At 36.8% G+C, this 27803-nt stretch overlaps 1 protein-coding gene across 4 annotated transcripts; it reads left to right on the top strand.

The window, feature by feature from the left end:
- LOC113089743 (disabled homolog 2-interacting protein-like) lies at window positions 1–27803 on the top strand. 4 transcript variants are annotated; one of them, XM_026256108.1, is made up of 13 exons: window positions 1–353; window positions 7790–7943; window positions 9582–9680; window positions 9914–10468; window positions 17886–18030; window positions 18720–18864; window positions 19920–20156; window positions 20598–20799; window positions 21791–21969; window positions 23412–24300; window positions 25686–25838; window positions 27256–27458; window positions 27693–27803. In XM_026256108.1, the coding sequence occupies exons 2-13, from the start codon at window positions 7800–7802 to the stop codon at window positions 27787–27789; spliced, it is 3048 nt and encodes a 1015-aa protein (XP_026111893.1). In that variant the 5' UTR covers window positions 1–353; window positions 7790–7799; the 3' UTR covers window positions 27790–27803. The 4 variants fall into 4 exon arrangements, with proteins under 4 accessions (XP_026111893.1, XP_026111892.1, XP_026111891.1 ...); XM_026256107.1 differs by having other exon boundaries at window positions 7787–7943; XM_026256106.1 differs by lacking the exon at window positions 1–353 and adding an exon at window positions 3840–4049.

The raw sequence follows: 27803 nt of genomic DNA, 5'->3' as shown, positions 1-27803 counted from the left end.
GGGGCAGGGCCAGCTCACACTGTTCAGCCTACTTCCATAGCACACAGCAGCAGTCCAGCCAACACAACGAGAGAGAGAGAGAGAGAGAGAGAGAGGGATCGGCGCAGCCCACAGTCCTTGGCCCACTTTAAATATGAGTGGGGGGGTTTACAGCAGAGTGTGACAGTTAAAACAAGGAGGCCGGAGCGTGAGGAGAGAGAGGCGGGGCCATGGGATTGTGCGAGCGGAGCTGCTCGTGTCCGCTGTTCCCAGTGGCTCCGAGCCGCAGCAGAGGTAGCAAAATGGAGCTGTGAGCTGCCTTCCTCATCCATGTCTTCATCACCAGGGGACCGGGGATCCTGACAGCATGCCTGGTGAGTATTTCGGCCTGGAATCCCTGTGGTTCTGACAGGCGCGCTGTAGATCCAGATCTCAGTGGATGGAGTATGTTATGGGAGCGCTGCATTGTGCTTGAATGGCATCTCATTACAGAGCTTCCATGCTGAAAGAATGAAAGCAGGCAAGGGAGAGATGAGGGACGAGTCACAGCACTCCCCCTGCCTTTGTCAACATTATCGGGGCAGTAATCGATGGTAAGCAGCATGCAGGGATTGTGGCCGGTAACTGAGGTGTTCTGTTCCTATGAACGGATCAGGGCTTTTAACTCTGCACACCTTCCCTGTTCTGTCCTTTGTGTGGGAGCAGATGTACATAAACACACACTGGGTGAGGAACACATGCCGTGCCCTGCGGTCAGATGGACAGTAGAGGTCTTCATGAGTGCTTTTGTTAACATTTATTTAATTGAATGGCTCTGTCAGGTTGTGAATTGATATTATGAGATCCATTATTCCACCCTGTTACTGTGTGATGGTGACACGTGCTGTTTGACATCCCAGCAATCTCTGTGTGAATGGGCGGATCTGATAATCTGTGTTTGAAGAGATTGATATGAGAAAATGAGGATTTGTGCGGTTTGTAAGTCACTCTTAAAAAGAAAGGTTCCAAAGAACACGTTTTGGTTTCCCAAAGAACATTTTCATGTCAACCGTTTTTAAAAGAAACATATTTTTTATAGTGTAAAACATTCAAAAAATCTAAACGGTTCCAAGTTAATGAACCAATTGTTCTTAATGGAAAAGAAAAAGAAACTTGTATTTTTAATTTAGTGCATTAGTGTGTTCCCTAGCACAAGAAAGAGCTAAATATTTCCTTGAGAAGCTGCATAATGAAGACTGAGAGTATGTTATGAATGTGTGGTATTTATTCTTAATAATGAGTATTTTGCTTTGTTACTGCCTTGATTAATCTAAACATTTATTGCCAAACAACATTAATTAATTTACATCATAAACGTGCTGTTATCATCCCACATGCCGCTGGACACATAACATATAAATCTTAATCGTACAAGACATAAACAATAAATAGTCAAGTATGATTTTTTTGTTCATTAGAGGAAATCAGTTTCAATGGTTGATAGAAAATTGACATACAATTTTAATTTTTTATTTTTTACCATGCAGGTGCAGTGTAAATGGGCTATGCTGAGGACAAAATTAATATTATTTTATAAAAAGAATATTATTATTAATAGTAGGTATCTGTTTATTGCTCAGTTAGAAGCAAGGTTTGGGACTAATTTTTAGTATCTGACATATTCTGTCCAAGCCAATCTAAGCCATTATCTCTAGTTGTGTGAAGGTTTTTTAAGGGCCCTTCAAAATTCATGATGATTTCAAAAACCTTGTCACTTAGAAGATTAAAATTCGCCAAAGTTAGTGCAGAAATATTGTTCCATTTTAATTGCCTCTCTCTACTTAACCATTTTAGAGCTTCAGTAATTTCTGGCACTTCAATAGCCTTGCTGGTTGGGGGCTGGTCAGATTGGCTGTCAGTCCTTAGAAATGGTCAGTTTCATACCATGTCAGGCCATGTTATAACCTCGTTAGTTAATGCACAGTAAACATCAACAGTTTGTTGTCTTATTTAATGTTGTTACTGGTACTGATATAAGAATGTGCATTGGAAACTCTATATTGTCACAAAATGTACATGCATAATATTAATTTAGATTTTTTCTTCTAGTTTCTTGAAAAAAAAAAAAACTCATTTGTTTTTTCATGCCCCAAGAATCTCCCAAATAATCTTCTTTGAAAAGAGGCGTGTGGGTTTTAGGAGTGACCCTCCCTCATCGATAGTGCTGAGATTATGTAACTCCTCATCTGTGGAGTCAAGCACAGCTGTTGAAATGCAGTAATAAGCTGTGTACCAGGGTATTATGGGATGCTGAATAATTACATTGTTCACTGAGCTCCTAAATGTTTTTTTGATTATAAAACGCAAGGTTTAGTGGGATGTGTTACACGAGCTGACTGAACTAGTTCATGCGTATCTTGTATATTCATATTGCCCTTAAGGCATAAACGGATAGAATTGACACTTTTTCTCGTGTTTTACTCCAAGAATATAGCAAAAATCATATTTATGTGTGAGTAAAAATGGCTTTAGTACTTATAAGCAGATAATTGAAATACAATTTTAGCTTTTGAAATCTTGGCTTATGAGATTCTCTTAAATATAGCTTGTTTATAATCTCAGCCTACAGTATATACAATATAAATACAGCCTATATACAGTGCAAACACACACACACACACACACACACACACGTTACCGTTTAAAAATACTTTTAAAAGTTTTAAGAAGTATTTAGAAAGGCTCCAATAATTTTATCAAAAATACTGTAATATTAAAAAAAGTATTATAATTTAAAATAACTTTTTTATTCTGTTTTGATATATTTTAAATGATAATTTATTCCTATGAATAAGATGAATCATTACTCCAGTCTTCAGTGTCACATGATCTTTCAGAAATCATTCTTATATTCTGATTTGCTGCTCATGAAACATTTCTTCTTCTTCTTCTTCTTCTTCTTCTTCTTCTTCTTCTTCTTCTTATTATTATTATTATTATTATTATTATTATTATTATTATTATTATTATTTGATGAATAGAAAGTTCAAAAGAACAGCATATATTTAAAATATAACTTTTTTGTGTAGCAATGTCTGTCTCTTTGCTGTCACTTTTGATCAATAAAATCATTAATTTCTTTCAAAAATGCAGAACATTTTACCCCCTTGTAAACATTACTGTAGTTTTACTGTATGTATTTCCCAGTTGCACTCCAATCCAAGTTTGAATTTCCATTAAACAGCATGGTATGCCAGGTTCACTGAGCCATTGTCATTCTCTTTAAAAATCTTGCTTGTATTGCTGGTTTCCTTGGCAGTCATTTCCTATTTAGAACAGAGATCTCGAGGGAGGACTGCTTCCTGTCGGGGAGTGTGGGAACCGTTGGAGGCGGAGTCACAGATATAAGATGCAAACTTAGACCAGACGGCAGGCTGCACTCCACAACATGAATTTAATTACAGCATGCGAGGTCTGCGGAGTCCACAATCTGCTGCTGTCTATCTTTCCTCGCTTATTATTGGCTCATGAAGACGTAATAAAAAAAAAAAACGATTTGCTTGCCGTAATCTAGAAGTGTTTTTTTATCAATTGCCTATTTAGTGTCATCATTATTTTTAAGGTTTGTAGTGCAGACAGTGATACATAGACTATTAACAGCTGGTTGCTGAGGATTTATTTGAACTTTAATTATGTAACAAAAAAACAAAATTTGTTCTTTTTTAAATATCAAAATCTTTTTTAAGCATAACATTCCATATAATACCAACAAGAACTGCAGCTACAATCCTTAAATCCCTGCTCTGAAAACAAGAGCAGCTTTTTTTTTTTTTCTTATAGAAATTCTTGAAAATGGATTTGGGTGTGTTCAAGATGCAACAAATTGTTCCCTAGGGCACGTGAAGACTAAGGCACTCCCTCGCTCTAAATGTTTTAGGCAGAGTGCTGTACAGTGAACATGGTTTCCCAGCCCTGGCGTCTGATATCTTTCAGGAAAATCAAGGATAATAACTGCACTGGCTCACTCATCTTGAAACCTCTGGACTTGTTTTGTTTTGCACTGGGATCATGCTGAATCAGAATAGTAAAAAGTAAGTTTGGGAAACGTTGCTTCTTTCTGTTTTTCTCATCTTGATGGCTGCAGATAAACTGGGTGTTTGACTGTTTTTTTAGTAACCCTCAATGGAGTTTTTTATTTTTTATTAATTATTATTATTATTATTTTTATTTTTTTTGTAGTAGCCACACAGAATGGAGCTTTGATGTCTGAATATCTTAGTGATTATTGTCGTATTGATGATCATGATGTAGACAGGAAGAATGACAAAGCATTCTTATTTAAAAAAAGGGAATATTGCATTTCTAAAAAAAAAAAAAAACAGTTCCACACTCAACAGGGTCCAAAACTGTGATTCTATTAAGAATTATTTATTTGTCTTTTACTTTATAATGTTGGTTTTATTATTATTTACTTTCTTCTGGTTTTACATTTGTATGTACTCGATATGAATGTAATTGTTTCTTAAAATAAGTACAAAAAAAACAATGTTTGTCATTATACACTTCTTCTTTTTTTTGCCTTTTAAACAGATTTTTTAATACAGTGAAAAAGTATATTTTTCACCTCCACTGTCTCACATTTCCTATGAGTCATCACCAGTCTTCTCTGATCAGAGGAGCCCATGCATGCACAAATAGAACAAGTTTGTGCCCATTCAGATGTCTACTTGACCTTTGCATTATTTAATAGTGTGAAGGATGTGTTTTTGTCTGCTAATAGATGATTTTCAGGGCTTATTGTTCCAGAAAGAATATTTGGATAGCATTTAAATATTCTGCCTTCTTGTTCAGAGATGTGGCTTTGCAGTTAACACTAGTGCATGCATTGACTTGTGCTGCTGCTCGTGTAGATGATGCAGCTTTGAGGTTTGCAACATTTAGCAATCCCTTATTTCCTCTGCTAATTGAAGTTTAAATGTAGAAAATGCTAAGCAATTGTTTACAAATTTTAAATTGAGTATATGTTTATCTCTCTCTTTCTCTCTCTCTCTGTATAAAATAGAGAATGTATGTATATGTATGCATTTACAAATATATGTATAAACACATATACAAACATAATAGTATACACACATATACACGTATAATAAAAATATAAATAAAACAATGCAGAAAAAAAACAATATTAACTTAAACTGAAAAGGAGTATGAAGAAGCATAAGATTATTTAATCCTACCCCTATTACACTGAATATTGATAACCATCAAATTTCTTAATTCTTAACATTATTTACAGATTACTACATATATCTACACGTTTATTCCCATATGCTAACACGAAATACAAAGAACACATAACAATAATTTAAATAGTAAAAATCATCAGAGATCACTTCGTCAAATTCCTTCTTTTTCGTTATTATACCTTGTTAATATAATATCTTTATACTGCTTTTTGAACTGGACCATGCTTGAACATTGCTTGAACGTGCAACACATAGAAATACAAAAGCTTTTAAATGTTGTACAAATACAACACAAATACATACGGGTGATATGAATTATCCTTATATATCCTTATATAATGATAAAAATCTACAATCAATTTCCCCAAACCTCGAAAAGTCATTTAAATATGGTAATATCAGTGAACAGTAAAGAATGTGGAGAGATATTAGTTATGTAATTCATTCAATTTTGTATAAAATCGGTCATTCTCAGAATGCATAAAGCAAGTTTCCTTGTCATTTTGGTCAATGGCTGCAGCAAACATATGTTCGCCTCAGGTCATTGTGGATTCGCTGACACCACTGACAGAGTCACTAGAGAGATGTTACATGAGTTTTAATATCAGCACACAGTCCACAGTGAGTCATTCATCAATCATTTAAACACACGGGACCTGCGAAGCGCTGGCTTGACTTTATCTATTTCATGTCAGGAAAAATGAACAGATGAACAGCCACATGCTGGACATCAGGAGGGTAATATGGCCATCTTCCCATGAGATTTGACTGAGAGGTGTTTTTTTTTATAGCCCTTGACTGGTGCCGTGTATACATTCTTTTGAAGCTTGTGGAATTTCAGAAAAATATCTGTATTTTTTTTGTGTTCTTTATATCCCATTCTGACTGTCATGGACCAGGACAGCTAAATGGCCCTGTAACTTTCTTGAGACTTTCCAAAGGAGTTTTTATGTTTCACGATTTCATAATTGGTAATTTGATCTGCCAGCTTTAATTTCTGTTAGCAGCAGTGTGCCTGTGTAATTCCATCATCTGTTATATCAACTCACTACCCAAGGACTCATACAAAATCAATTTGCTTGCACATTTTCCTCCTTTCTGGGTTGTACTGTATACAGTAGTAATTTGCAGGACTGGTAGAATGAGATGACTTTAGTGACCTAGAGCATGAATGTGTCACAACAGATTAAACTCTGCCTCTCAAAAGTGCACGCAAGAACAATCCTGATCCTGATTTATGCAGTAGCAAATACAAACTATAATTGGTACTATATTATTTATCAGGCAGTATCTTTTTTGCCATCATATCAGTAAATATTTATATGTAATTTTTCCTACTCATTATCCTTATTTTTACATTTTACATTATGTCGGCCATCATTTACCGCTCACTTGAATAATTAAAAAACACTATTAAGCGCTATCTTAAATCTCAGAATGAATATTCATTTTTCATAATGTACATTAAAAAAGTTGTGATGCCTACATTTATTAGTGGCATTTTTTTTTGTATTATATTATTTTTATTTTGTACTTTGTTATATAGCAAATATTACAAATAGTGTATTTTAATATTAATTTTTTTGTTCTTTGTTGTTTCTTTTAAATATTTGTCTCTAGATGTGTGTTGTCTCTCTAGATGTGTGACCTAATATTTCTTAGAATAAATAAATAATGACACTAATGATACGTTTGGTCACCTAGCAGGTTATTATAAGGTTCTATCAGACATTTTTGTAAAAATGTAGTTATTATTTTACTTATTTAAATTATTTGATGTTGTTGTTCTTGTTTTATCTTTTATTTTATTGTGTACATTTCGGGACTGATGTATGAAATATACTTGTTCCCCATCTGCCATATCCATTTTTGAGATATCTAAAATTCAGAGAAGAAATGTTTGTCTTGTTTTTCCTCATATTTGAGATCATTATTCTCAGGAAAAACCCTAACAGCAGACTTAATTTGCTCCATTTGCTCTCTCCTAATCTCATCATTATCTAAAAGAAACAATTAACAAATTAGCAACGTTTTATTTCCTAAAGGTAACATGGAGTAGACAAGTCACACTTGCTGTAAACACTTCCTTTTCACCTTTTACTCTGTCTGTGTCTATGCGTGTCACTTCCTTTTTCCTTTTTGTGACAGTGCTGGTCATCTCATCATGCCCTCGGCGGTCTCGTTCAAACAGTCCCATCCGAGTGAAGGTCATTCACCTGGAGGGCAAACTTTGTTTACCATTTCCTGTGTGAGACACACCTCACTTCCAATTAGGCAAAGCTGCTTTTTGATCCCTCATTACAACTTGTTGAAAAAGCCTCATGGCCTCATCATTTCCCAGAACGCCGCCCCTCTGATCTCCATCAGATATGTCATGCTGGTGCCTGGAAGCTTCAGCTTTTGTATGCAGTGCAGCAGACTCTGACTAGTCAGACAGTGAGAAGTCAGCAGCTCATGCCGTGCTCAGTGCAACATGCCAACGTCTACAATAGTTCCAGCTCGCATCGCATCTCACTTCTAATAAACTATAAATGCCCGTTTGACTCTGATGCATGTGTTCCTCTCGTCCTCTTTCACTCCAGTAGATCCCATCTGATGCCGAGGCTGAAGGAATCACGGTCTCACGAGTCGTTGCTCAGCCCCAGCAGTGCAGTAGAAGCTCTAGATCTCAGCATGGAGGAGGAAGTGCTCATCAAACCTGTGCACAGCAGCATCCTGGGACAGGATTTCTGCTTTGAGGTGAGTTGGCTGACCCCACTGCCATGCTGAAGTCACAGCCATGTATTAATTTCCCAAAAGGACTTTTAATGTCCGACAAGTCTCAAAATAGCACGCAGCAAAGGCCCATTAAAACTTCATCAAGGCCATTAGCCAAGATCAAATACTTTGCAGAAAATAGCAGCGCTATCTCGCCGTTCAGCAGTGTAGTCATTGAGGAGCCATGGGTCATGTTACTGGACGATCTTCACGTGTGTTTCAGAGAAGGCTCACGTAAAACAGATGGTTATATAATTAAAAGGTCAGAGGGTGCAGACAAAGTAAACTGTGATCAGGCAATAGGCATGCAGGTTTCCTTAAAGGAATAGTTATTCAACAAAAAAAAAGGGTTTTTGAATGAATCTCAGTAAGGTAGTATCGTACATAAATCAGGCATCTGCATGCAGAGCTTAATACCAGAAGGGCCTTGCTGTCTCTTTGCTTCCCCTGCTCAAAGTGTGCAAGAGAGACCCATCTGTCTGAACATCTCCTCTCGTTCTCTGTGTGAACACTAGAGGTGAGTTCTGAGAGGCCAATTCATATGGAGTCAATGACTGTTACAGTACAGCAGAAGCCAGCTGCAAAGAATGAGGCAGGGGTCAGCCAGAGGTCTATTATGGATTATGCTCTGTTTGCTCTATTTATTCAATCATTTATAATGCAAACGAGAATTATAGCAGTCAAAATTCTATATGAAAATTGAATTACATTTAGGGTACAGCTTTATTATGAGTTTCTGGGGTGGAATTCCCTAAGAAGGAGCTGACTTAAAAAAATAAAAATAAATAAATAAAAAAGCATATTTTATATTTATTTTTTAGTGAATGTTTACAGCGTTTAAATATTTAAAATATATTGTGGCTATTATTTAAATGTTACTTTTATTTAGCAATTTATTACAAATATTTTATATTTAAATACAATTTATTATATTTACATTATTTCAATATATATTTATCTAAATACATTTTAAAGATTCCATTTTTATTATATTTTGCTTTTTTAAGATATAATTTACATTCCTACTTAAAAATCGTTTGATTTTGCAATTGCAATTTTTATTACTTATTACTTTATTACTTTATTACTTTATTACTTTAATATTTATTTCAAATATAACTTAAATACAAATGAAAATACATAAGACGCAGCAGTGCATCGGCGCTGATAGAGCCTGGCAGTTTTTGTTCTGAATCATAGCATGCAAAAGTCTCACAGTTGTTTAGTGAATTCACCCCTCGGTATTCAAACGTGGACCAGTACTTATTTTGTCACCTGGATGGTGTGACTGTGAGCAGATGGTCTTTTCGGGATGAATATTAGATATATAAAAAAAATTGTTATAGGCGTATGCATTTATTTCTACTCTTTGATAACGCATGTGATGCTTCAAATATGTTTGATCTAAGTGCATTCTGTCTGATAGGGCTATTGAGAGTTTTATTCTTCCTCCAAATGTAATTGCTCTCCTCTCCTGGGAAATGAATCATTGATTGAGTGCTGTAGCATTCAGTGGATCTCTCTGCTCACTTCCACCATCTCCTGATCTGCATTTCAGTCCTTTCTAGCTCCCTTAATGCACTCATCCGCAAATTTGATAATTGTAATCTGTAACTGCAGGTAACTACTTCAACAGGAAGCAAATGCTTCTCATGTCGGTCAGCTGCAGAGAGAGACAAATGGATGGAGAATTTGAGACGTGCTGTGCATCCCAACAAGGTAAACTGGATGATTCATCTGAATCCTGGGTAATTCTAGATGAGATGAGGTTTATGCATGTTACTTTTTCATATACCCTGTCTCACATATTGACAGTTTCCGATTGACTTCTCTGCATTAACTCAGCTTAACTTTTTAAAGTGCACAGGGGGTTGTCTAATTCCTTTCTGCAGGTTGCAGAGGTAGCTGTAAAATGCAGTGCTTTCTCTCTCTTTTTTTTTTGTATTCTGCAGGATAACATCCGTCGGGTGGAAAACATGCTGCAATGTTGGATTATCGAGGCTAAGGATTTGCCTGCAAAGAAAAAATACTTCTGTGAACTTTGTCTGGATGACGCGTTATATGCACGGACTACCTGCAAACTCAAAACGGACAATGTTTTCTGGGGCGAGCACTTTGAGTTCAACGACCTACCCTCGGTTAAGAGTATCACCGTGCATCTTTACAAGGAAACAGACAAAAAGAAAAAGAAGGACAAAAATAATTACGTGGGCCTTGTCAATATCCCTGTAGCAGCAGTCACCGGGCGGCAGTTTGTGGAAAAGTGGTATTCTGTGAGCACGCCGAATCCCAATAAAGGAAAGAGTCCGGGACCCATGGTCCGAATGAAATCCCGATATCAGAGCATGAGCATCCTCCCCATGGAGCTGTACAAGGAGTTTGCAGAGTATATTACTAACAATTATATGTTAATGTGCTCAGTTCTGGAGCCAGCGCTAAGTGTGAAGAACAAGGAAGAGATGGCTTGTGCACTTGTCCATATCTTGCAAAGCACAGGCAAGGCCAAGGTAAGACAAATGCATTGTATTCTGCTATGCTACGTTAAAGTAAACATGAAATCAGTTCACACCATGTTCTTTTCTAATGCACGGTCCTGCTCTTGTTGTGCATGATTCATCATTAGAATCACGTGAATGAATTTAATGTAATATAGCAATTTCAGGCTACTGTTGTACAATGCATTTAACAAATATGATACATAATTGTAAATCTTACAGAAAGCACACAACAAATCAAACAACCTTATTTGGAATTAGTGTCGTTTTGAAAATAAAGTCAGAATAGCATTGTGTGATTAAAGTTGTAATATAGTGATATCAGGTTTCTACTATTTTGAGAATAAAGTTGTATCAATAAGAGAATAAAGTCTTAGTAATATGAGATTAAAGTCACCCACCAGTTGCCATTTCAGTGTTACTTATTGCTAAATCCTATGCTAGATTTAACTAAATCGTCCACACTTCATTGTCAAAATATTAAGACTGTAACCTCATATTTCTACTACATTATTTGTATTGAGTTGACTTTAATGTTGTAATTCTGTTTTTATTCTAATCTCAAAATGCTATGACTGCTATGACTAATTCTAGTAATTTTTTATTGATTTATTATTTTTTTAACATGCCACTAAAATGCTGTAATTTCCAACATCACAACCAAGAAATGCATCACATTCCATAATTACATTTTTTCTCAGTCTCTTTGGTACATTTCTCGAATCATCCTTGACATTTGAAAAATATACATTATAGCTTTCCAACTGAAGATTCATGAGATGAACCTTTGAGCTATTTCAGAGAAATGGTTTATCATTGGTTGATCTACATTCTCTTCATTAGTCAAGATTTATTTGCACAATTCATGCCAAATTTACAAAAAGTCTAAAAATAATGTGTACTGAAAAAGTGCTTGGCAGTTTGTGACAACTAGTTGAACCATTTTGCATTTAATGAGTTATACGATGAACTAAAGACTTGATGTTTTGAACGGTAAGACTATTGCACAGAAAACTAAATAATAAATTTTGAGCAACATGACATTAGCAACTGATAATGTTGGAAACCGCAGATAAATGTGCATAATCAATGGCATGAATGTATAAAAGCAATCGCAACTTGTTCAAAAGAATGAGAAACTGGTTTTATGATGTTTATAAATGACTAGATGATGAGGAGGTTGTACAAGTAGTTTTGAGAAAGTGACTAAGAAAAACTGTAAAATGGGATGCAAAGGCCTTTTCATGTTGACTAGAAAAGTAAATGTGTTGCCTGACTGCATTTGTTATATCTAGGAAGATGTTTAATTATAGACTCCCACGATGCTGTTTGCTGACAACCGAACGAGAGAGTGACAGGACGATTTGTACATTGTCAAGATAAAACACTCAACAATCATTGTGCTACTTTGAGTTTCCATGCTACTTTCAGAGTTATTTTGAATTTCGTCTGAGATGTCTTAGTATAAAAAAGCTGACTGTGACAGTTATTTCGAAGAGTTTTTTTCCTGAAGCATTTGCCTAGTTGTGTGTTTTGCTGTAAGAAACAAAAAGGATGTTCTAGGCCTTACTCTAAACCCATCAAATGTCCTACTGTGAAATACGTTCATGATAGAGATGAACAATAGAGACGTGGCCTGCTTCGCCTCATTTAATCACAGGAGTGCTGAGCGCTGTGATTACCCTCATTAGCTTGAGCACAAACGGCTCTGATACTCACCATAAATCAGCCTAGAATCAGATGACATTACAAACAAATGTGCACTGTCTGACGCTTTGTCAATTATCTGTCATTATTGATCAAATGCTGTTAGAGAGAGTTGTTTCCGCTGCAGCACTATGACACCAATCCGAGGCATTGTTGCATCATAATGGACTAGCACAACAATTTGTTAGAAAATGCGATCATGTTATTGTCAAGTGCCACTCTGGGCTTTTTTTTTTTTTTTTTGTCTGTTCAACCCAGCAATACAAGCCTTATGTTAAGATAAGCTTGAATGAGATTTTAAGATCTTGTTTGCCTTTTGTGTTGAATGAACTGCTTTTAAGCAGTTCTTAGCTGTTACTTTTTCCAACATATTGCCATCACGGCACGACTCCACTTTAAACCAATTTCTGCGGAACATATCTTATGTAATTTTTTAGACTGTTAACAAAGTGGCTGGTCTGTCATTACCACAGTACTGTAAGTCAATAAGGCCACAGTTTTTCATTACAGAGGAGTTAATTGGTCCCTCTCCATTGTATTGTCTCTCATTTTACAAGGCCAGAGCTGGTCAGCCAGTGCATTGTCTCTTATTAGCAGAAGCTGGATACTGTAAATAAAGTATTTTATCTATCCTATGTTTTAGCTATCCATAATGTGTAGTTGCATAATTTGACATTCACCTTTATTGATCTAATAAGCAACCATCAAATGTGTAAGGCAGTCTGGAAATGCTGTGTATTTGAGCTTTGCAAATGTATCAGACATCTTTAGACAACCATAACTGTAAATGGTAAAATACAGTATGTACTCACAGTTTGTATTCGGTATAGAATCTATACAATATAATGTGTCTATATATATATATATATATATATATATATATATATATATATATAGATAGATAGATAGATAGATAGATAGATTTAGATATATACACACACACACAGAATATTTACTGTCTATAATATATAATTTACATGAATGTATATTTACATATACATATTTTGGAGCTTCATCATTTTTAAAAGCAAAGGGTGATAAATAAATATAAATATGAAATATCAAGTGTTTTTGTTATTTCTTCATATTTATTATCCCTTGTTAATTTTAGATAAATCTCCTATTATGTTCATGTATAAATGCACTGTTTATACTGTAGGTAATCAGTATGAAATATACACAGTATAGTGTGTCTGTATATATACTGTATATATATTAATTAATTTATATTTACATAATGTCTATTTAGAAACTTTATCAAAAATGCAAATAGGCATATTAAATAAATGCATACATTTTATTTCTAGAATTATGTTTTCATATGTTATTTATTATTTTCCCTTGTCAATTTTAGATAAAGCTCCTAAATAGGTATTATTTGCAATTTAAAATATACAGTAGTTATGTTACGTGTACAATATGGTATATTTTATACTGAATATAGACATTTAAATCAATTTCAGTCATTTAAGTCATGTCTTTACGTGACACCTTTTCATTTTCATGATACAGATAGCTTTATCAAAAGTTAAAAGTGAGCAATAAATAAATATACAATGTCAAGTGTTTTTATGTGTTATTTTTTAAAAACATAATTATGTCAATATGTCAATTTTAGATAAAGCTCCTAAATATACCATTGATTTTATATATATATATATATATATATATATATATATATATATATATATATATATATATATATACAGTACAGACCAAAAGTTTGCACACACCTTCTCATTCAAAGAGTTTTCTTTATTTTCATGACTATGAAAATTGTAGATTCACACTGAAGGCATCAAAACTATGAATTAACACATGTGGAATTATAAATGAAATTATATACATAACAAAAAAGTGTGAAACAACTGAAAATATGTCATATTCTAGGTTCTTCAAAGTAGCCACCTTTTGCTTTGATTACTGCTTTGCACACTCTTGGCTTTCTCTTGATGAGCTTCAAGAGGTAGTCACCTGAAATGGTCTTCCAACAGTCTTGAAGGAGTTCCCCGAGAGATGCTTAGCACTTGTTGGTCCTTTTGCCTTCTGTCTGCGGTCCAGCTCACCCCTAAACCATCTGGATTGGGTTCAGGTCCGGTGACTGTGGAGGCCAGGTCATCTGGAGCAGAACCCCATCACTCTCCTTCTTGCTCAAATAGCCCTTGATGCCTGCAGTTTGACTCTATAATTTTTATAGTCATGAAAATAAAGAAAACTCTTTGAATGAGAAGTGTGTCCAAACTTTTGGTATATAAGTATATCTTTCCTGTCTTTTATATTTAATCGAATTATATTTTAAATGATGTAAATAGTTTTTATCCACAACACTTTAAATCCAAGCTTTGTGACACACGGATACAGATCCAGTCTGTTTGTGCAGGAAGTATTGATCGTACTGTGTGAGGGTGTGAGCCAGTGGGGGGGGATTCACGAATCTAACCTCACATAAAGAGTCAAAGTGTCCTCTCAGGGTTTGTCTCAAGGGAAATTCCAAGTGCCAGGCCTCATGCTAATCAGCTTTTATTAATTCAGCTGCTGGTTTGAGGGCCAAACGGGTTCATGTGATCATGCTCCGTAAAGAATTGAGCTGTAATGGCAAGTCTGAAAGATTATTTATCAGCAGGGCTGTGCACGAGGGAGGCAGGGCCTGTGGGACAGGGGTCATTAGTGGATCGCCCAGAGGATGAACTGACTCTTGAGAGTACACATTGCCATTATAACAAGCCACTGCTTACTTACTTATTCATGCCTGCCTCAAACTGTTGTATGCATGAAGCTTAAACAAGATGATAACAACCCTACCGCAGGTTATTGGAGAGCAGGAAACATTTTTAATGTAAAAAAATAATATTTCCATTTTGAGGAAATGTCAAATAAATCATCAAAGAATCCTGAAAAAAAAAAAACGATTACATGAAAGTTTCCACAAAAAAATGCAGCATTACTTTTTTGTTTTAACCATTGATAAGAAATGTTTCTTGAGCACCAAATCAGAATATCAGAATGATTTCTGATGGATCATGTGACTCTGAAGACTGGAGTCATAATGCTGAAAATTCAGCTTTGCATCATATAAATAAAATTTTATTTTAAAATATATTCAAATAGAAAACTGTTAATTTCATTTGTAGTAATATTTCACAATAATACTGTTTTCACTGTTGTTCCAATAAAAAAACTGTAGCCTTTGTTGAGCTTAAGAGTTTTTTTAACAGTAAAAATATTACAAATGCCAAACTTTTCAGTGGTATGCAAACTTTAAATACAGTAAAAAGCATGACCTACTATATCTGTCAAATCACACTATGTACAGTATTCTGCAATGCAGTGCACTTCACTTGCATTGTGACACATTTTCTGAAAGTAATATCAACCACAAACTTTAACATCTCTCTCGTGACTCGTTATTTGATCAGACTGCCAAATACATTTTTGAACAAAACTGGGCAACAAATGCCCATGTTAACTGGGCACCACTCATGCAATCTAATGAGGTCATGTGACAACATTGCATACCACCTTAAGCATTTATAGCTGCATACTATTTCACATGTATCATTTGCTTAAAAATAGTGCACATTGCATAGTATATTTTGCCTAGTTATTGCTTTACAACTACTAATTTCCCTTAAACCCCCCATAGTTTTCTTTTTGCAGATGTGTACTGATTGTGGTGCTAAGCTACAGACAGGCATGATGGGATGTGACAGGCTTGCCGGGGAAAATGTGCTGCACTCGGTGCTGACTGATTAGTGGTGAGGGTATGGATAAGTCTCATCAGGGAATGGGCACTGAGTGCTGCTCACTGTGTTAAGCTCTCACGTCTTAATTGAATACCGAGTGCTGTGACTCCTGCCAAAGATGTAGAGCGTTTCGAGAAACTGGGTCTCATTTGATCCTCTCAGTGTCATAACCACAATGCACCTCTGCCTGACTGGGAAGAGGAGAGCTCAGATATGCCCTTATCACCTGATCCCACCGGTGATGGTGGAGAGAGCTTTGTGCAGCACAGAAAATCCTGTCTTTTTCTTGTCTTATATAAGTGTAATGTGTCACAACGGTTTAGATTTTTGTGCACACCTGCTTAGGAGACTGAATCCTCAGAAGTGTGCTTTTAGAGATAATTTTAGCAATAATGACTAAGACACTATCTTTCAAAACACAGACATACATCTGCTGCAGATCATTGATCCAGCGCCAGGGCATCAGCAGAAATCACGGCCAGCTGTAGACACACACACACACACTCACACACACACGTACATGTCCTTTAAGGAGATTCCACTGACAGCAGTAGCACAGCACCACCCGCATTGATCCTTCATCTCTCTCACATTACATAGCTTATGACCAGATTGTGTTTTTGATGCTGGTGGGATCATATGTTCTGCTGGCATATAGCTTTGATATGCATCCTAAACCAGCACTAACCAGCATGAAATGTTTAGCATCAATTCAGTTCTGCTGTATCATATTTAATAATCATTATATGGAAACTTAAGACTTGTTTGGGGACAAAAAGAGAACAAAAAATAAACTTTTTACCACTAATATTTTTCATGGTACCTTTCTATTTTGTAATTATTGTTAAAAAAAAAGAAAGAAAAGAAAACAACATTATGAATATACAGTACAAGGATATAACTGACTGAATGTGCTTTAGTATTAAAATATGCAAAAAATATAATTTGTTGAATATTTTTAATGTCATTCTGAAATGAATCAAATGCTTTTTAAATTGGTACATTTAAATGAATATGAATTTAGAAAAGGAACTAGAATTCAAATTAATAAAAACTGAACCTGGATAAACCTGTTACCTTTAATTTAAAAGAAAACTTGATTTCCCACGAAGTCATTACCTGCTGAATTTCTTAGAATTGCAATTAAGTTAATTACACTTCCTGTCATTACATTCCAGACTGCTTTTTTGTTCTTTCTGTGCAAACAAAAAAAGTGCATAGATGCTGTCGTTATTCACTTCAGATCTTCCCATTTGGCAAAGCTCTAAAGTCTTTAAACTTGACATCTATTGTTTGTCATCACTGCTTAACAGCTACCACAGAGGAGAAGATTTTCGACTAGTAACAATTTAAATGATCCCAAGATATCAAATGGATTTCTTGAACATACATACTCGTGGGCTTCTGAGGTCTTGGATGTGCTCAGCTGAAACTGATGTAGTGCAGTGAAGATGGAGCTGACACATGAGATTCACATCATAACAGAAGTAAAACAGGAAGTGAGGGAAAGAATATTACAACAAGACATCACTGAACTATACGACATTTATTACCCCACTATCACTGCATATGGTTCATCTCCCCCACTGGATATCCATAACCATCTCAATCTGGAACATGTCCTGATTGGAGCTGCTGTTTGTCTTCAGTCAATAGCAATGCTCCTGGACTCCATTAAAAAAACTCCTGCATCCGGCCCATCAGAGGCATTTACTGTTTTCCAGTTCAGACACAGTTCTGGATGGTTCGAAATCAAATGTGGGACTTCAAAAGCAAAGTGATCAAAGATGGGCAGATGGGGAAAGAAAGGAGGAAACAGCACAGTACACTCAGCCAATGAGTTTGGGCGAAACTTTTTGTTTATCTGACAAATGGGAGTCAGGGGGAACCATTTGCAATTTAAACCCAAGGTTTCAAATATTTAAAGACTAGAAATGCTGCACATCAGTAAAGACTTCTTAATGTTTTGCCCTCCTCAGGACTTTCTGACAGATCTGATGATGTCGGAGGTGGATCGGTGCGGAGACAATGAGCATCTCATATTCCGTGAAAACACACTGGCTACTAAAGCTATAGAGGAGTACCTGAAGTTAGTGGGACAGAAGTACCTTCAGGACGCTTTAGGTAAAAAAAAGTGAAATATACTTTCCTTACTATTTCTGGAGACCATCAGATATGCTTGTGAGAATATACAATCAATAATTTTCACAAACTTTTTGTTTGTTTTGTTTGTGTGTGAACTATGTGTTTTTAAGTTTTGTTCAATTATTTAAGATATCAAGTCAATTATGGGTGCAAAATCAAGTGAGGAGGGAAATCTTTAATCTAGGTTTCCCTCAAAAGAGTTTATCTGATGCTGGGGAAATACTTTCAAAAGTATAGTCTGTGAAAAAGTGTTGCAGTTTACATATAGGATAGTTTTATATTATGTAATGTTGCAGTTAGTTATTTTGTTCATTTTTTTGCCATACAAAGTAAAACCAAATCTTTCTTTAAATAATTTATTTACTTAAAGAATGAGTCAGTGATTCATATTCAGTTGACTCAAGTAATGTAATTGAAATGTGTTTAAACATTTTCTTCATTTTGGGATCAGTTCTTCAAAGATTGGGTTTATTTTGCATATTAAATAAATCAGTTTTTATTATGCAGCTCATCTGATGGGTAGAATTTGTAAACATTTTTCGAAAATTGATATTCATTTCTAATGATCATTAGTAATCAGTCATTGTTGTACAGTACAGTATTGCAGCAGGCTGCACGCTTTCTGTGCTAAACGAGGTTTTCTGCATTGTTTACTTTCTCCGTCCCAGGTGAGTTCATCAAAGCCCTGTATGAGTCAGACGAGAACTGCGAGGTGGATCCGTCCAAGTGCTCCTCCAGTGACCTGCACGAGCACCAGAGCAACCTGAAGATGTGCTGTGAGCTGGCTTTCTGCAAGATCATCAATTCTTACTGGTAATGCCTTCAAATTCACTTCTCACATCAGCGTCGGCACACAGCAACTGCCTGCGCTAGATAGATTTATAGAAATCTTATTTTTATTGCAAACATGTTTCATTTAATATTTAAATTGTTAGTTTTAATGTTAGAAACTGATTGGTCAATATTGCATATATATAGGCACAGTTTGGACCATGGTTTGAATCTCAGGCAATAAATGAACTGATTAGAAAGACGCATTTTGAATGATAAGCATCTACCAAATTCAGAAATGTAGATGCTTAATAAAAACCCGCTAGAATATAATGACCCACAAAGGGTTTTTGGGTGCTTTTAAATTAATTCTAGGCAGCTCCAGAACTAGCAATCTTGTCATTTCTCCAGAAAGCCCACGATGCCTGGCAAAGTAAGACTAATAAGAAGTGAGACGTCTCCATCTGTCCTCACAGTGACTGTGCTGTTCCTCATTCATTACCTACGTATTAGCAAAACCATGCTGCGATATGAAGTTACTCCCTCCTGCAATTCCCTAGTGCAAGATATTCCATCAGAGGAATGTAATTTTGCTCCCTTTTAGGAGGATCTTAAACTGGATCTTGATAAGCTGTGTCTAACTCTGTCGCGGTTTTGTTGTGCGCCATCTTTTAAGTGTCTCTCTGTCTCGAAAAGAGCAACTTAAACGGCAGATTGTGGTGAGCTAGAGGTCGCAGGAGGGGACGTCCTTACGGCGGTGATGTGAAAATTGAAGGTGGGAGTAACGGTTAACGGGTGTAGAAAGTAAAAGTGTTGTGGGAGAGGATGCTGTCACGCGTTTGTTAACACTTAATTAAATGCACACGGTGATTGTGATTTGATGTGGGAATGCAGAACTGAGTGGGAGTGTTGTTGTTTTTGGGCCTGTTTGTTACTAAGCAGTTACTCAGCAGTGCTAGACGGTATTTCAGCTCACTAGTTCAAAGTCATCATTAACTCCAGAACAGTATACTGTATACTTTTTTTGCTGTAATAAAAATGTGGTATTCGCCGTCATATTTTTCTGATCAAATCACTTTATTGTCTGTCCACTCTAGCGTGTTTCCTCGGGAGCTCAAGGAAGTGTTTGCATCCTGGAGGCAGGAGTGCAGTAACCGAGGCCGACCGGACATCAGCGAACGCCTGATCAGCGCATCTCTTTTCCTGCGCTTCCTGTGTCCTGCCATCATGTCGCCCTCGCTCTTCAGCCTCATGCAGGAATATCCTGACGACCGCACTGCCCGCACACTGACACTCATTGCCAAAGTGACACAAAACCTCGCCAACTTCACCAAGTGAGTGTGTTCGTGCGTACAACTATAGATTATTTCCACCAAACTGGGTGTTCGCAAACCTCATGAGGGAATTAATAATGAATTGAAGCATAAACGAGTAAAATGAATCGACTTAAAATAAAAATCAAAAACTATAAAAATAAAACACTTAATAAAAATGTGCAATTTATTTACCTGCTTGTTTGGTGACCGTTGACTCATATCAGACAACCGACAACGTGATTGCTTTGCTGAATTATTGAAATATTCATTTAAACATCAAGTAAATATTTAACATCAAAAAGTTACATCATTAAGCTAAAATATCTAACATGATTTGATGTTGATCATGGTTTTAATGCATCATACCCCTGTGGTAGCAGGTAAGTTTGTTATCTGAACATACTGATGAACTTTTGTACACATTATTTCAAACTGTATTTACTGTGTTTTTTGTTGTAGGTTTGGCAGCAAGGAGGAGTACATGTCATTCATGAATCAGTTCTTGGAACATGAGTGGACCAGCATGGAGCGCTTCCTGCTGGAGATCTCCAACCCCGAGACCATCTCAAACACGGCAGGCTTCGAGGGTTACGTTGACCTGGGCCGTGAACTCTCCACACTCCATTCTCTCCTGTCCGAAGCCATCTCACAGCTCGATCAGGTGAGGTCCTGCAATTCAACAAATATTGAAATGTTTTGCTAAAAATGTTAATTAGATTGTAATGTACTTATAAAGTGACAGTGACATGGCATACAGCCAAGTATGGTGACCCATACTCAGAATTTGTGCTCTCCAAAGTGGGCACACACACACACCCCATGAACACACACCCAGAGCAGTGGGCAGCCATTTATGCTGCAGCTCCCGGGGAGCAGTTGGGGGTTCAGTGCCTTGCTCAAGGGCACCTCAGTCATAGTATTGCCGGCCTGAGACTCGAACCTACAACCCTAGGGTGAGGAGTCAAACTCTCTAACCACTAGGCCATGACTTCCCATATATATGTGTCTTCATACAACTCTCACAGAACAGAAACTGTAATTTGAGATCAGAAAAGTAGATTCTTAAAAAAAATTACAAAGAGCTTAATTTAGTTTATCAAGTGATTATCTGATGTAAATGGATAAGATAAAATACAAATAACAATGGCTCTGAATTTTGATTGGAGGAACTACAGTCAATGATATATGATATATGATCATAGACCAAGTTGCTAGAAACCATAAAATAGTTATAGTTTTAAAATTCAGCTTGCTGTTTTGCTGAATTGTGTGCCTTTAATAGAAATGTCCAGATTTACACCAACAAGTAGTCATTAAGATTCACACGCTACTTGTACAGTGATTTCACAGCTTCTATCATCTGCTTCAAACTGTACTGGAATAACACGCTAAACTTTATTTTAAGTGGTCATTAAGTTGTGCTGCTTAATGTTTTTAAGAAAAGCGTAATACATTTTTAAAGGATTTTTGATGGATACAATGTGAAAGTGGAAATATACAGTAATGCATCCAGTTAACTTGGCCAGGCTTTTTCAATGATAAGCTAATAAAATCCTATGAACAAAGTGAAAAAACTGTAATGCACTGTCTCTCCTCTCTAGCAGCTTCAAACTGTACTGAAATTTCATTCACAGTTCTGTATTGTGTTGCAGATTACTATTACTAAGCTGGGTCCTTTAGCACGGATCTTGCGGGATGTGAATTCAGCCCTGACGAACCCCACCGGACCCCCTGTGTCATCTCCCACCGAGCGTGTGGGTTCCCCCACTCTACCCAGCAGCAGCCTGTCTACCGGTCTGCAGAAAATGGTCATGGACAGTGAGATCACAGGGTAGGTCAAGGAAAAAATGTCTTATGTAGCCAGACTTTTCACTTTCAGTCTGGTTATTGTCAATCCGAAAGTAATAAGAAATATCCAGTTTAACAGGCAAGCAAAAATACTATCTTTTTTTTGCATTACTTAGGCTTTTAATTGAGAAACCGATGATCTGAAGATGAACAAAAAAAAAACGTAAAAATAAAACTCCAAAGACTTCTGATTCTGTGGGATCTGGGATGTGATACATGCGAGTTTATGGCTACTTTGTCTGTGAAATCAGGGAAATACTTTTAAAGCACACATATATTTAGGTGAGAGCCTTAAACATGACATTGTGAAATGTAAATAATGCTGAGAGGAAAAACTGCAAGCTAGTAAAATCTTCATCATTTTGTTGTAGAATATGATAAAAATGAAGTTGTAAAACATGTTCCAGACAAGGTTTTTGTTAACACCACATCTTCTCTTGCTGCTCCACTGATCACCCAGATTACTTGGATCTGATAATATCTCCACGATTTAATAATCAGTTTTCAGATCTTTTACTTACTATTTACTTTCTAACTCTCTGTTACTTTAATTTCTTTATTAGAAGAGCAATGTAATAGCAACGTCAGGATCAAGGGTTCAGATCTCTACGAAACACACATACTGTTTGAATGCACAGTCAGTCTCTTTGAATAAAAGCATCTGTTGAATGCTTTGAAAGGGGTCTTTTATGCTCACCAAAAATACAGTAAAACTGTAATATTGTGGAATTTCATTTAAATTCAAATAGCTGTTTTCTATTTGAATACGCTTTAAAATTTAGTTTACTCCTGTGATACCAAAACAGAATTTTCAGCATCATACTCCAGTCTTCAGTGTCACATGATCCTTCAGAAATAATTATAATACTGATTTGGTGCTGAAGAAACATTATTATTATCATCAGTGTTGGAAACAGTTAGTACGAATATTTTAATATGTAGACATTTAAAATCTTTGAGAAAACCATTGTACATTGGTTTCAAGATTATTTGCTTTAGTTTAGAGAAAGTTGAAAGAAACAGCATTTATTTAAAATTACCTGAATTAAAGAATTAATTTCTCTCCAAACTAAATTTTACTGACCCCAAATTTTGAACGATAGTGTTAATATAGAAACTGATAATATAATACATGCAGTTAACGTTGCCAGGTTTATCCATGAGAAACAAATTTGTTTTGCACCAAGCAAGACATTGTTTATTCTTTCCTTTACTTCTCTAGCACAGTAATCAAAGACATATATTGTAATGTAGTCTTGAATAAAAGCTGTTTTTCCGTCATGAGACTTGGTGTACATGTTTTTTACTGTCACATTAGCACAAGCACATCCGTTAGCCATGCAAATGAGCAAGACTGGCAAACAATGAGTTTACTTTTAATAAAGGAAAAGCTGTGATCATTTTGTCCCGTTGACTCTTGGACAGGTTGGTGGATTTCACACGGCTGCCCTCACCGACCCCCGAAAACAAGGATCTGTTTTTCGTAACAAAGAATTCTGTGATCCAGCCGTCACCTGCCCGCAGTTCCAGTTACTCGGAGACCAACGAGCCAGAAGTTCAGATCCCCAACGGCAGCAAGAGCTTGTCAATGGTGGACCTGCAGGACAGTCGTTCTCTTGAGAGCGCGCCCAACACCTCCTTCAGCGACCCCATCAATGACAGCCAGACCTCCGTTGGCCAGAGCACAGGGATGTGGACCACCCGCACCGCTAAGGGCAACACACCCAGTGGTCCGACCCTGAGGAGGGCAGGCCAGACCCCCACCACACTGAGTACAGAAACCGCCCCAGGAAGGTCCCAGCTGCTTGCCCCGCTCTCGTTCCAGAACCCCGTTTACCAGATGGCCACCGGATTGCCCCGCACAGTGGCCGATTCAGGATCTGAATGCCAGAGCTCCGTCAGCTCCCAGAGTAACGCAGAGGAAGCAGCTACTGCAGGGTCAAAGCACCCATTCCTGAGCCAGTCTAGCACGGGGGCCAGTGGGGGAGGGGGCAGCAATGGGGACGAGTTCATTCGGTGCTCTGGAGAGTTCGCCCGCAGACAACTGTCCCTCACAGAGACCCAACACCAAGCCAACGTACCACGCCAAAACAGCACAGGGCCGCAGCGCAGGATAGACCAGCCGCCTCCAACCGTCACAAGGGGCCGCACTCCACCCAACATGCTCAACACTGCACCGTACCCCCGCCCCTCCAGTGGAAGTATGATGTCATCATCTCCTGACTGGCCCAGCAGTGGCACCAGACTGAGGCAGCAGTCGTCGTCCTCCAAAGGGGACAGTCCAGAATCTAAACAGCGAACCCTACACAAACAAGTGAGTTTAGAAAAACACTTTTTTTCTTATTGTCTTTTGACGAAAATTGACATTTCATTTAACAAAGACGTCCTTGTTGAATAATGCAGATTCTATTAATTCATTAATTTTATTTTATTCATTTATTTTGCTTGTTATAGTTCCAGTATACCCGATACAATTTAGGTTTAGGTTTTAATGCAATTTTTTTTTATCTTATTTTTATGGCTTTTATTTTATTTTATTTTATTAATTTTAGTTAGACATTTTTATTTTTATATATGTATTTGTTTATTTTTATTGTTATTTTATTTCGTTTGGCATTCCGGAGCCCCACTAATGACATGCAGGGGAAAAAACAAGCTATTATTTATATTATTTAACTACAACGAGAAAATGAAATAATAAAAGATAACCTTAATTCATAATTTGTGTGAAGTCATTGCCATTAAATATTTTTTCTGCATCATGTGCTAGCCTCTGTATGCCATCACAAATGTTGTCGTTATTTATTTATTTTTAGGAAATTAAACATGATTTTTGCCTGGACAACTGTTTTAGAAAATAAAATAAACTTATATTAAAGACCCAAGTTATATCGGGAGATCAGAATATCTTTGAGGATTAAGGGTTGGTCCTTCTTGAGTTGTCCTAGTAAGCAACCACCTGGCAACCCAACAGATAACCCTAGCAATCCATATGTGCTAAAAAGACTCCTAGACATCCTAGAAAATGCACAGCAACACACAAACAACTAGCATTGTGGTGACAAGTTTTGCTAAGCAGGCGCCGCTCACATTTTTTTTTTTTTTTTCAGAAATGTTGTAAAACTGAATTATTGTTTTTATTGCTACAGTTCAAAAGAAAGATGCTTTTCAAAGTTCTGTGTTCTCAAGAGATAGCATTTTAAAACCAATTATCCTTTGTGTCTCACTAGGTCGATAGTTGCAACATTCCCATAGTTGATTTATATACAACGAAATTAGCTAGCACTCGGCTGATATACTTTAAACAAATTGGCACTCAGATCTCTCAGGGGTTAATGAGTCTTTGGTGGGCTGTAAGGTTGAGACGACTGCACAGCCCTCTCACCGTCAAAGGCGAAAAGAACAGAGCAGACAAGCAGAATTAATTGCTTGAGTGCAAACACTGGGCTAGTGATTAAATGACTGCTCGCATTGTCCAGACGGTTCCTTTGATGTCTGCAGAATGAATCTTCATTTAAAAAATGATCAAGTGTTTTTCCTAGTGAGCACAAGTGTTGTTGTCACCTTGAAAAGTTTTAAGGCACTTGTTTGTGTGTATGAGTAAAACCTAATTTTAGTCTCATGTAGATGTAAGCATGACCAATTATGATACAATAATGTTTTTGTGTGTGTGTGTGTGTTTGAACGAACTTTTATTAGGCTCCGTCTCCTGTGAACCCCAATGCGTTGAACCGCACTGCTGCGTGGCTGCTGAATATGAATGTGCAATATTTGGAGCAGGAGGCAATTGACCCAGATTCGAAACACCGGGAGGACTTTCCAAACAAGGAGGATCTCACACCAACTGAAAAGGTAATAATGAGACCTCATCCGACGGCACGAAAAACAGCAGTATAACTTTATGCAGAAAAACAGCAGGCTTACTGTTTGTGTGATCAAAATCTTGCCTCCCACGGGCACATAGAAGATTTCCTGTAAAATATGTTAGCTAGTTTCACTATTTGTCATCTCTTGAATATGATAGACTTTCTGTGAGGACATGTTGATGAATATTATTTAGGTCATGCTAATGTTGCTAGGTAACCTTCCTGGAATGACCAGTCATGTAAACCTAATAAATATTAATTAGGTCAATGTGACACCGAACTTGTTGTAAACTGTGGATGTCAAACTGCAGACAGGTAGATTCTTATGAAAAGCAACAATGCAATTGTAATAGACTTTAGATGAAGCTGACTTTTGAGTTGTAATTCAGGAGGACAGACTCAAATCACTACATAGTGGAGAGCCCACTTCTGGTTCAGACTTGTCTGCCATCTCTTTCCCTTGCTCTTTAATGAATGATGAACCCGGTGGAGTGCAATGAGTGTGTACACCCACAAACTCAAGCTCCTCCCTCAGCAGAACCCCACTGCATCCATACTGTTTGAAGCTGTTAATGTAAGTGATACTGTGAAGATTGGTTGAAACCTCTACAGGGAATTTAACTTACTGCACAACAGCAGTTTAGTCTAGATGCAACATGACAAGATGAAACACACACACACACACACACACACACACACACACAGGAAACCAGGCTTATTATTCCAAGTCTTTGCATATTTATAAAGCAGTAGGTTTCTGTGTCTATAAGCCCTTAACCAAGCATAATCTCAAGATGGAGACTATCAACAGTGAATTCTGCAGAACTTTCTTCTCCAAACAGTTGCATAAAACATTCATACAACATTTCTAGTTTATGAATAGCCTGAAGCAACACACAGCAAAAAAAGACATTGTCTAAATCAATATATCTGTCTTATTTTTTATATATAAAAATATGCAAACATCTCTAAAATAAGAGCAAATACTTGAGAGCTAAAAATGTTAAGATATGCTGCCTTTATTTCTAGCAAATGCAACTTTTTTTTTTTACAGTATACATGTAGAGAGAGAGAGAGAATACACACACACACACACACACACACACACATATATATATGTATATGTATGTGTGTGTATATGTATATATAGTAGCAGCATGCACTACTCTGAACTACAGAATTCATCTTTGATATATTCTGTAGCACCTACTAGATATTTTTCATACAGCTTTGCTGGATTTCCAGGCTTAGCAGACAGATACAAGATAATTAGCAGGGCTCTGATCGAGTAATATGCATTTCAAACCCCAGCCGTACACACCGGAGAACTCCCTCTTTACACAGCTTTTGTTGCTCCATAATCCTGCTATTAGAGTACTTCATTTTCTCTTTCTCCTCCTCAGTATCAGCAGGAGGTTGCGGTCCTGCAGGAAAAGCTGCGTATTTCAGCTAAGAAGCTGGATGAGTATGAATCTCACATAAAGAGCCAGGATGACCAAACCCAGACGATGCTCTTGGAGTACCAGTCCCGGCTTGAGGACACGGAGGAGAGATTACGGAAGCAGCAGGATGAGAAAGAGCACCAGATGAAAAGCATCATCACCAGGTGAAGATTTGTTTTGAGGTGGTGTGACCATCTGGTTAAAAAATCCGGTCTAGAAACAGAAACATTGTAGGTTCAAACCCCATAAGGTGTGATCCATTAGATATCACAAGGATTTCAGACTTTAGGAATCCTAGATAAACTTCTGATGGTATTTGAAGTATTACTCTCTAGTTCAGTTAAGCACTTAAGTAGCATGTGAAGTATAAAGATGTATACGGCAATTTTATGTTTCAGGTTGATGTCAGTTGAAGAGGAGCTGAAGAAAGATCACACAGACATGCAGGCCATTGTAGACTCCAAACAGAAAATCATCGAAGCCCAGGTGAATTAAATATCTAATCACCC

This window comes from Carassius auratus, unplaced genomic scaffold (genome assembly GCF_003368295.1).
Source record: "Carassius auratus strain Wakin unplaced genomic scaffold, ASM336829v1 scaf_tig00050884, whole genome shotgun sequence".
In the NCBI taxonomy this organism is placed as follows: Eukaryota; Metazoa; Chordata; class Actinopteri; order Cypriniformes; family Cyprinidae; genus Carassius; species Carassius auratus.
Note: the sequence above shows the minus strand (reverse complement) of the source record. Positions and strands in the feature narration are given on the sequence as shown.